The sequence below is a fragment of the Rhynchophorus ferrugineus genome, unplaced genomic scaffold, assembly GCF_030347505.1.
Source record: "Rhynchophorus ferrugineus isolate W39M unplaced genomic scaffold, kcgeb_rfMv2 rfM4, whole genome shotgun sequence".
Taxonomy (NCBI): Eukaryota; Metazoa; Arthropoda; class Insecta; order Coleoptera; family Curculionidae; genus Rhynchophorus; species Rhynchophorus ferrugineus.
Window position 1 is genome coordinate 37,386,070 of NW_027472583.1, and position 11,501 is coordinate 37,397,570.

An 11,501-nucleotide genomic window follows, 5' to 3' on the forward strand; every position below is an offset into this window, starting at 1 on the left:
CTGCATCCTTAGGATGAAGTGGATCAAACACATAAAAAGAAATTGACAAATGATTGAATCATGAATGAATATTAGATAGATTAGAAACTAATAGCTTTGTTATTAACTTGAATGAAACTTTCTGAATAGGATTTAATGCTGCCAATTTCCAAGACAGGGTGATGAGAGTACAGGTACAGTACATGAACCACAGTAGAGGTCAGTGTAATGGGTGGCCGGGCAGATCCCCCCCCGACAGTTAACTGGCAGCTGCGCAGCATCTCTGATAGGTGACCAGATTGAGATGCAGGTAAATAATAGTGGCACTAAAACAGAATCAAAGAAACCTCGGATAGGGCCTCCAATTATTGAAAAATAAACGAATTTGGTATTTACTTCACAGTATCTGCTGCTATATGATGACTCTCTAAAGCTTATATCTCCTTTTGTAATCGTTTCTCAATGTATCTTATTTTGTAATGTATCGGTAGATTTCTAGGTGATGTTGATTCCATTAATAAATTAATAAATGTTACTTTACTGGTTGTATTAAGTCATCACCCAATATCAAATTACTAAAATTAAATCAGATTTTTAACACCAAGATTAATGTGTCCTCTCATTAAACATTAAACTCTTGTAAAGGAGTTGCGTTTAGTTTCGAATTACTATTGTGTTCGGTGGAAGAAATATTATAAAAAATATAAAAGATCAAGGTGTTGTTGAAGTTAGAAAAATTAATTTAATAATAGATGGTGTACTATCCCCTATAAGTAGTTTAATTCTTACTTTCAGAAAGGCAACGTATTAAGGCGATATTTTTAAGATTAAAGGTCCATCAATATATTCCAAATCTTCTACATTATCTCTACTCTATCAGTGTCAGAGAGTGGGCCATACCTCTCAAAATTATGTATTTACTCAGATCTGTCCTTCCTGTGGTATAAATAGCCATGGTGATTCAGCTTGTTTTCCTTCTCGAACTTGTATAAATTTTAATGGCAAGCACTCCCACAGATACAAAGGTTGAAAATTATATAAGGAGGTATTTTTCAATTTAAAAATTGAAGGTGTAAGAAAAATTATTATATTGAAGCGAAAATAAAAGCCAAATCATTAATATCTAACAATCTCTTAATTTTTTAAGCAGTTAAAAGCACATCTGAAAATAATACATTTTGCTCAGTGTAAACACAATATGAAGATACGACCATAGTTAATACAAAAACTACGCCTCCTCTTACAAAAATTCCCTTGTTAGAATTTCACTAGCTTCGAAATACTTTCCTATATCCTTCACCTTCGTCCCCATTAACTAATCCTGTTCCTAAACGAAAACCTTCGGTGGCTTTATCACTCCCATTTACATATACTCCTTTAGGATAGTAAATAATTCTACTACTGTCCGTCTTCCCAATTCCTTAGCGTCATCACAGACAAGTACCCCTACATATATTGCAAGCACTCTCACATTAGTTAAATTCCCAAAAGACCCTCCGCCTCCTAGTTGAAGGGGCAGAAATCGGTCGAAACATAAAAAAGTACAACAGAAGTGGGTCAAAATCAGCGACATTTTCAGACAGACCTAAAGCACGACCTTATTAAATTTAATCAGTTTGAAGAAAGACCAATAATATATAAAACAGCTTTGTTTGACCAATTGTCGCGTGATTTCATTGATTGTGATAATAAGCTATAGTGCACCGAAGATCAAGGAAGTTTCAGTTTACTGCTAACTGGAGCATCAAAATCAACAAACTCAAATTTCAGTTCAGTAGAAAATAAATTCAAAATGCCATAAAACGTTAAGGATCGAAAACTCAACATCTGGACCACGAATGAGGCGTAGGATAATTTAAAACATAAAAATAACAGAAGATAACTGCACAAAAAACAGATAAAATGGAAATATCGACATCAGGCGTATCACATATTGCAGTTTTGAATGTAGAGAACACAACTAGAACCCAGAACGAACAGGCACTCTACAATGTGTGGATGAACGAAAAGTCGGCGCGGGAGAGTCTTGAAATTGCATTAGCCAATATGCAAAAACAAATAAATGCCCTCCAGCTATAACTAAATAAACAAAGCTCTGAGGGCAAGGACAAAAGAACGATAAACCACCAAGCCAACAAAAGCAGTCCAATTGTTACATACGAAACAGATGAAGAAGAATTGCAGAAAAAAGTAGGCTGGATAACGGTTAAAAATAAAAAAAGCAAATAATTCTACAGGATCTTCACCACAGCAAATAAAAATAAAACAAAATAATGAACAAAATAAAGAAATTAGAATGCCCAAGCCACTCCCAATTATCATACAGACTTTAACTTGCTATACGAAACATTGAGGTCCAACTATATAGTATTCAAAGAAACGGTACTAAACAATAGACAAATAAAACTGAACGCCGAATTTTGTTCACAAAAATAGTACAATGGCACTCTTATGAAGACAAATAAACCAGAAACATCAAAGTTATGATAAGAAGGCTTCCATCAACAGCTAAAAGTGAAAAAATTGTCGCAGAACTAAACCAAAATGGGCTTAAATGCTTAAATGCGAGAAATATTTTAAAAAAAGAAAAGACCAAAAATAACGAGAGAGAAATTTTAGTCCACAAGAAGCCATTAAATCTATTTATGTTAGCCTTTGAACATGATACGGACACAAAAACCATTTTTGGTATTAAAAGGATTTTAGGGGTCGAAATAAAAATCGAACCTCTAAAAAAATCAAACTTAATACCGCAATGCAAAAGATGCCAATTGCATGGACTCATACAGAAATTCTGCAGAAGAGAACCTAGATGTTTAAAATGTTTAGGTAAACATATCACCACAGAGTGTAGAAACCCCAAAGAAGCTAAGCCGAAATGTGCAAACTGCAATGAAGCGCATCCGGCAAGTTATAGAGGATGTGTAGTTGCTTAAACACTAAAAGAGAGGAGAAATAAAATAGCTCAAGTAACAATGAGTAAAAAGAATCAACCAAAGAAATATAACAACGTTAATGGTGAAATGAATTATGGCCAAAGTATCAGTCAAAGTAACCAAAGAGACACCAAGGAAGATGAAGCAACCACCAACAAATTGCTAGTTAATCTAATAGGAAAGCCGGACAGACAAGAAAAAATGATCGAATATTTTTCCGAAAGGATTAAAAAACTAGAAATGAAAAACTTTAGGCCTGTGGCCCCAAAAACCCGAAATGCAAATAAAGATATTCGAATAGCAATTTGGAATGGAGTCCAGCAACATCGCGCTACCCTACAAGTATTCCTAGATATGCAAAAAATTGATATTTGCCTAATATCAGAAACCCATTTAACAAAATAATCCTTTATAAAATTTAGAGGATATACATTCTATCATACCATACATCCAGCTAACACCACAAGAGGAGGAAGTGCAATAATAATAAAAAATAACATTTCCCACCATCAAGAACCCGGGCTCAGTACAGCAGAAAATCAGGTAACAGCAGTAACCATTAAATCAAGCAGTTACAAGGTTACAATAGCCGCAATTTATTGTCCTCCAAGATACAATAAAAAAAGGACAATTATATGAATGTCCTAAGCAACCTAAGAAAAATTTATAATTGGAGGTGATCTTAATGCAAGATATACAAGATGGGGATCCAGAATGACAACAACTAAAGACAACGAACTGCATAAAGCAGCTACTGAACTAAGATGTAGCTACATGTCAATTGGAAAACCAACTTATTGGCCGACTGATCAAGAGAAAGCCCCTGACTTGTTAGATTTCTTCATAGTAAGAAACATAACATCCAACTATATAAAAGTCGAAGAAAATTTTGAGCTATGTTCAGATCATACGCCAGTTATTCTGATGTTGAGCGAAAATATAATAAGAAAATAAAGAAACCCAACGTTAACAAACAAGAGAACAGACTGGGAAGGATTTGCTGAAGAATTGAACAAACGAATTCAACTAAATGTACCTCTCAGGACAATTAAATGTTGAAGCAGAAAAATTCGTAGTAGATATTTAACAAGCTGCTTGGAATAATACTCCAGAAATTAAGAGTACAACTAAAGGAATTAATTATCCAAAAGAAGTGATGGAAATGGTAGCTGAAAAACGTAAATTACGAAAAAAATGGCAACAAAACAGAACACCTGAAAATAAAAATAGTTTAAACAATATAACCCAAAGACTGAAAAGAGAAATACTGGAAATAAAAAAACAAAACCATAAATGACTATCTCAGAAATTTAACACATGATAAAGAAACTGATTACTCACTCTGACAAGCCACCAAATATCTAAAGCGCTCATGTCTACACAGTCAACCCATAAGAGACCAATGTGGGAATTGAGCACGTGAATCGCCAAAAAGCAGAAGCATTTGCTGAATATTTAGAAAAAACTTTCAAACCAAACGAAACTAATATTGAACATAATTTGCCGGACATAGAAGCTGAAAATTCAATAATTGAATTAGTCAGGCCGGAGGTAACCAAACTTATTAAAACTGACATTAACCCCAGGAAATCACCAGGCTACGATTTAATAATAGGAGAATTACTGCAAAAACTACCAAGAAAGGAATTATAAAACTCGGCAACTTGATCAATACAGCATTTAAATTAAGACATGTCCCAGACATTTGGAAGATGGCGGAAATTATAATGATCCCAAAACTTGGGAAGTCACCAAACGAAATAAAATCCTATAGACCTATATCACTGCTGCCAGTAATATCTAAGGTTTTTGAAAAACTCCTGTTGAAAAGAATAAAATCGATCATAGGGAGAAAAAACCTAATACCAACACACAAGTTTGGGTTTATTAACAAGCACTCAACAATTGACCAGGTCCACAGAATAACAGATGTCATTGAAAAGCCTACGAAAGTCAAAAAGTATGCTCAGCTATATTCTTAGATATAATACAGGGCATAAGGTTTGGCATGAAGTCCTTGTTCATAAACTACAGAAAGTGCTACCAAAACAACACACCGAACTATTAAAATCATACATTACAACGAGAATGTTTAGAGTCAAAGAAGAAGAAGATTACTCTACAATAAAAGAAGCTAAAGCAGGTGTACCACAAGGAAGTGTACTGGGACCAATGCTTTATCTACTTTACACTTGTGATATACCACAAATGGAAAATATCACGATGGCTACATTTGCTGATGTTACTGCGTTTATAGCTGTGGGAGACAATAGTGAAGAAACCTCACGAAAATTACAACAGGTAAATATCTCGGAATGAATCTCGATGCAAAACTTCGCTGGAAGGAACATATAAAGAAGAAAAGAAAAGAACTGAAATTGAAATATAGGAAAATGTACTGGCTAATTGGAAGAAAATCACAATTATCAGTACATAATAAATTGTTATTATATAAGCAAATATTGAAACCTATGTGGACATACGGAGTTCAATTATGGGGATGTTCTGCAAAGGGTAACATAAATAAAATAAAAATTTTTCAGAACAAAGTCCTGAGAGGTATTGTGAGTGGACGCAAATAGAATAGGACTGATTACATACCTCGAGACCTTCAGATAGCCACAGCCAGTCAAGAAATCAAGATAATTGCAAGGGGGCATGAGGAAAGACTCCATTCTACTACAAATATTGAAATATTGCAACTTTTGGATACCATCAGAACAGGACACAGACTCAAAGGAATCAAACCATCTGATCTTGTGTAGTGAGATGCATATATTAAAAAAATTCAGCAGTGACATGTATAAACATTATTTCATCAGAGACTGAGTTAGGGCCGATGGGTCCTCCTAGTTATATACTTAGATTTAAGTTATCATAAAGACAAATTGTAGGTTAGACGGAAACGACTAGTTACAATGTATTAATTAAATAATAAAAAGAAAACCTCAACAAAACTTAACCTAAAAATGGCATCTAACCACAACTAGAACTGTGACACGAAAGGCGTGGTAGAAAAGAACGCGTGTCGTGAAAACTGTCTGGTTAAATAAGAACAGGTGCGCATGTGCAGCCCTAGCCAATAGAAACTTATATAGCCATGGATAAAGAGGTCTTTTACTGGTCTTTCAGCTAGGAACTTCTCACGCTGATAAACCATGTGCGTTTCGGACTCTTAAGGAATTCCCGAAAATTTTACGATTTTAGGTCTTCTTGATATCTATGGTTATGGGCACCATAAGGAGTCCTCTACCAGGTCTAACTTATGACACGTTTCGTCTAACCTCGGTATTTGAACTCTCGTTATCCGAAACAATCGACAACGAGCCGGTGGGAATAATCTATGTTGGCCACATATGTTGTCTTTGATTGGTAACTTTTTGGCTGTCTAATTTCACCAGATGTTCAATATAATGCGAACATCATGTTTTGTATCAGGTCATAATTCTTTTCCCATGTCATAAATATTAGGAAGTTCAGTTAAAAGGTCTAATAAACTAGAGCCTTTAACAATAGAACCGAAAGAACTATGCAATTAAGGTAACATAAATTTTATATGACTGTTACATTTAATGTAATTTTATATATAAGTGTTTATCATTTATAATTGTTATTTGAAACTAATCGATTAACATAAATAAAATTGCAATATAACAAATTATAATATACATTTGTATTAGGAATACGAATGATTTGAAGTGAATAATCTGCCAGCGCATGCAGCGACTTCAATACAGACTGATGGAATAGATGCGAATGCTCCGCAAAAAGTACTTTTTTTTTGTTCTGGCCTAAAAACCAGGTGGTGGAATGCATGACGCATACCTGGTCGCGGAGACTTGCACTGGAGTGACAAGTTGGACCGGGTTATGTGGGACTGCCTTTGGGCTTACCAATAAGCTAAACCGAAACCGCCACACAGTTGACCCCTGTGGATCGCTACTGCTACTGCATTAAATTTGGGGATATGGCACCCGCTGATCGGGCAGCCGTTATTGGGTAGCAAATTCGGCAATTTTATTGATTCGCGAACCTGAGTTAACACACAACTGGGTACTGTTGTATGGGGGCAAAAGTTATGACTGTAGCGACGGATGTGGTCGTTTTACCTTGGAAAAGGGGGGGAGCTTGGCGGTGACGCGGTGCTAAGCTCCCAGCATCTCGACCAGCTCGCGAACAAGCGCGTTTTCAGAAGAACTTGAGCTGAGTTGTTTGTGGAATGATTGAGATATGAAGTGCTTGTCAGTTTCCTTATGAATTTGATTATTTCTGATAAACCATGGAGCGTTTATATTCTCCTGAGGAGCTTATTTTGGAAAACTTGAATCCGTTTGACCTGGTTGGGTGTAACAAACTTGAAGTAGACATTAGATCCGTAGAGGAGTGCGGACCGAATTAACATCTTGTAAAATAAGCATTTGATGGAGATGGGAAGTCTGCTAGAAGGGCAGATCAGAGAAGATAGCAGGTTTGCTATCTCCGAAGCTTTTTGGATTGCTTTCTGGATTTGGGAATGCCAACCGAACCGCCGGTCAAAGTGAAGACCTAGGTACGTGACGTTATCTAGCCATGGAATTATTGCGGTGTCGATCTTAAGTTGCGAGACGCGCAGTGCGTAATACTTCTTATAGAAAATGATGGCCTGGGTCTTCAGGGAGTTGATTTGCAACCTCCAGAATTGAACCACTTGACCGCATAATCGAGCTGCTTCTGTAAACGTTCTTGAATTGTAACTTCGAACCTGACGGTCGTGAAGAAAGCATTGTCGTCAGCGTAAAACGCGACGTCAACGCGCTCTTTTCTCGGAAGATCTGAAATAAAACGGTTAAATAAGGCTGGGGCCAGCGGGGAACCTTGAGGTATGCCAGCATCGATTTGTTTACGACTGGAAAGTGATTCCCTGATCTTGACCTGGAAAGATCTGTCCGAGAGATAGAACTTGATGAGAGCGGTTAGGTCTTCTGGGTGGCCTAACCGCACGCACTTTGCGATCAATCCGTCGTGCCAGACCTTGTCGAAGGCTTTGGTTAGGTCCAGAAGAACTGCTCCAAGCCTTTTACGTTGGTCAAGAGCATGATGGATGTGTGCGGCCAGACGGGTAGCCTGATGGACGGATGAGAGGTGAGCGCGAAGGCCGAATTGTTCATCTGGAATGATGTTGTTTTCCTTTGTGAAAGAGTTGAGAGCGTAGAGTATTGCCCCCTCGGCAAGCTTCGAAATGGCGCTGAGAAGGCTGATAGGCCTGTAATCAGATGGAGATGATTTTGCTCCTTTCTTGGGTATAACCGCTATATGTGCGTGTTTCCAAGACACCGGGAAATGTTGCAGCCTCATGATGTAGTTAATGATGTTTGCCAGTCCTGCGAGCTGCTTATGTGGGAGCTTATTTAACTGGGTAATCGATATTCCATCGAAACCTGGAGATTTTTTGGTTTGAAGTTTGCCGATCATAGTCTGTAGAGATTTTGGAGACACGTAATGGTTGAGAAGAAAGGCTGGGGTTACTGGTCTTTTGACGGAGTTGGATTCGTTGATGACAGTGTTATTGTCTTTAGCTTTAGTGTTCTCTGCGGGTGGAAGGCATTTTATTTGAGCTTCGTAGGTCTCTGCAAGGAGCTCGACTTTTTCTTGGTCAGTGACTGCGAAATTTCCTGTAACCGCTGACTTCAGAGGGTGATGACATTGTGCGTCTTCCCCACGAGGCATTTGAAGATACGCCAGAAGGAAGGGGGGCGATCCAGCCTTTGGTCCGTGAGAAATGTGTTCCATTTCATTGCTCAGCAAGTCGAGAAGGTCGCCCTTATCCCCTTGCATGCTCTGTTCGCCCCCCTTTTGTCTGCAGCATCAAGGGTGAATCGAGCTAATCTGCATAAACCGAAGGTGGTTTTTCCACGGCTGGGGTTGTGTCGAAATTTTGACTGTGGCAGATTCGTGAGCAGACTGAATATCACGAGTTAGCTTGAGTACGGCTTCCTCGAGCTGTTCTGGTGTGTTAATTTTCGGGATTGGATCGGATTTCAGGAGAAGAGATTGGTAGTTTTTCCAGTCGTCTTTTTCCTGAATCTTGTTAGTGGGACTTGAGTGGTTGCGCAGTTTCCGAGTTTGAGAAGGACCGGATGATGATCAGAGTCTAGTTCGTCAAGGACTCGAACTTTGGCGATTTACGTCTTGAAGAATTAAGAAATCAAGGATTCTTGCTGCGCCTTGAGAGACTGTACTAGGGTGATGGGTGGGTTCATCGGGCAAGGCAAGACCGTAGCCCAGATCTGCACTTAGAGCTACGATGGCGTTACCTGCGGGATTCGCTTTGGAACACCCTCAGGTTGGGTGGTGGGCATTGAAGTCGCCACCTATTATTTTTGGAAATTTTCTTTCGACGAGTGATCGGTATTCGGCATAGTTGAATGCAGAAGATTTCCTGTACAGGGATGTAAACAAGAAGGGACGTTCTTGGATATCGATTTTAATGGAGGTTGTTTCGAAGTTGTTTACTGATAACGAAGGAAGGAGCTCGTGTTTGACTCATTTTCTGACTTTCTGAGTTCTATCATTTCTGTAGACAAAAAGGTGTTCAAAAGAGAGACGATGCGAGTGTTTCAGGAAAGTTTCCTGGATGAGAACGATGTCGACGTCATAGAATGTTATGAGGTCTTTCAATTCCGCTTGCTTTCCGCGTAAGCTGTTTGCATTCCATGTCATCAGTGTAAGATATTTCGGAACAGCCATTTAATACAGTCTTAGAGTAAGTTTTGGGTAATTCTCGGAAGCGCAGGTAGGTTCGGCGGACCGGACACGACCGTTCTCTTCGAGAGCTAGCACGGAACTCGCAGAAAGTACTTCGACCCCTCCAGGTAATTACTAGAATTTTGATTGTCGATGTTTTTATGTTTTGTAAGGTTTATAGTTCATATGTTTCATAATTATGCCAATGCCTCGAATAGAGCTAGCTTCTTTCGATACTATCGACATAACCCTCCCATCTCTAGTCCAGCATCATTGTTTTTCATCTACCATATGACATATTTAAAATATAATGTTAACTTCAGAAGAAAATCATTCAATTGTTAATCATTGACATTTTTCTCTTTTTTAAAGATAGAGAGCTTTATAATATGTCAATACCAGAATATGATCAATGGGCTGAAGGATGCACTGACACATCTTCAACCTATGAAGATCCTTCAACTTATAAAGAAAATAAATGCAATGTTCATTCCAAGCGTGAAAATGCCGCCAACCCTAACTATGTAAGTGTTTATTATGAATAATGTTAATCATTAGTTTAATGAATAGAAACAAATTGATCGACAGACGTCGACAAGTTGCAATATAACTAATTATAACATAAATTTCTATTGGGAATACGAACGATTTGAAGTGAATAATCTGCCAGCGCATAAATCGACTTCAATACAGACTGATGGAATAGATGCTAATGCTCTGCAAAAAGTACTTCGACCCCCTCCAGGTAATTACTAAAGTTTTGAATGTCGATGTTTCTATTTATATCTAATAATATTTTGAAAGGTTTACAGTTCCTATGTTTCGTGATTTCGCCAATGCCTCGAATAGAGCTAGCTTCGTTCGATACTGCCTGCATAACCCTCCCACCTCTAGCCCAGATTGTTTAGCATCATTGTTCTTCATTTACCACTAATGTGAAATATTTAAAAGATAATTTTAATTTTAAGAGAAAATCGTTTCTCAATTGTTAATCGTTGATATTTTTCGCTTTTCTAGAGATAGAGAGCTTTAATAATATGTCAATTCCTGAATGTGATCAATGGACTGAAGGATGCATTGATACATCTTCAATAAATGAAGAGCCTTCAACTTATGAAGAATATAATAATGACAATGTTAATTCCAACCGTCAAAAAGACGCAAACCTTAACAATGAATGTATTTATTATGAATAATTGTTATTCATTAATATAAAGAATAGAAACTAATTGATCGACAGAAATAAAGTTGCAATACGACTAATTATAACATACATTTATATTAGGAATAGGAACGGTTTGAAGTGAATGATCTGCCAACATATATATCGACTTCAATACAGTCTGATGGAAGAGATGCTCTTGTTCCGCAAAAAGTACTTCGACCCCCTCCATTGTGTATTAGCTAACTGTATTAGTTAATACAAAATTCCTGTACGTGTTTATATATTTCTTGACTTTATCTGTGACGAATAAATTGCCTAATGACTCCATTTACACATTTTGTGTCACCAAATAAAGTTAATATTCTTAATTTAATGTTTTATTATATCTACCTCATAGTGAAATTTCCACATATATATTATTTTCTCTTGGGTCCAAATATATCTTCAGGTGATTTTGGATTGTTTTATAATCGTCACATATTTGTAAATGTTTGAAATCGTTAATCATCAAGTATCTATAAATAGAATACTAATATGAATATTACTATAATGAATGAAGTCCATAAGCAGACAAAGATTACTTAGCATGGAAAGCAACTAACAAAAAAAACATAAAAACATGATCTAATTCTGGGATACTTTGAGGTGGCACTGATAATTAAACTTAAAAAAAACCGAACAGAATAAAGTGAATCGAT

General features: G+C 37.1%; 1 protein-coding gene across 4 annotated transcripts; it reads left to right on the plus strand.

Moving 5' to 3' along the window:
- The first annotated feature begins 151 nt into the window (after positions 1 to 151).
- Positions 152 to 10,649, plus strand: LOC143195056 (uncharacterized). Of its 4 annotated transcripts, none has more exons than XR_013005451.1 (4): positions 152 to 289; positions 10,011 to 10,162; positions 10,294 to 10,383; positions 10,443 to 10,578. XR_013005451.1 is itself a non-coding variant. In XM_076401917.1 (4 exons), exons 2-4 carry the CDS (start codon positions 10,028 to 10,030, stop codon positions 10,544 to 10,546), a joined length of 414 nt encoding a protein of 137 aa, XP_076258032.1. In that variant the 5' UTR covers positions 152 to 289; positions 10,011 to 10,027; the 3' UTR covers positions 10,547 to 10,649. The 4 variants fall into 4 exon arrangements, 3 of the variants coding, with proteins under 3 accessions (XP_076258032.1, XP_076258034.1, XP_076258033.1); XM_076401917.1 differs by having other exon boundaries at positions 10,209 to 10,383; positions 10,443 to 10,649; XM_076401919.1 differs by having other exon boundaries at positions 10,227 to 10,383; positions 10,443 to 10,649.
- The last annotated feature ends 852 nt before the right edge of the window (positions 10,650 to 11,501 follow it).

What these genes read in the sequence shown, in the direction of transcription:
- LOC143195056 (XM_076401917.1), top strand. Translation starts at nt 10,028, where the DNA reads ATGTCAATACCAGAATATGATCAATGGGCTGAAGGATGCACTGACACA. An exon ending in ATGCCGCCAACCCTAACTAT is followed by an intron (nt 10,163 to 10,208) that starts GTAAGTGTTTAT and finishes TTTAATGAATAG; the next exon opens with AAACAAATTGATCGACAGAC. An exon ending in AGTACTTCGACCCCCTCCAG is followed by an intron (nt 10,384 to 10,442) that starts GTAATTACTAAA and finishes ATATTTTGAAAG; the next exon opens with GTTTACAGTTCCTATGTTTC.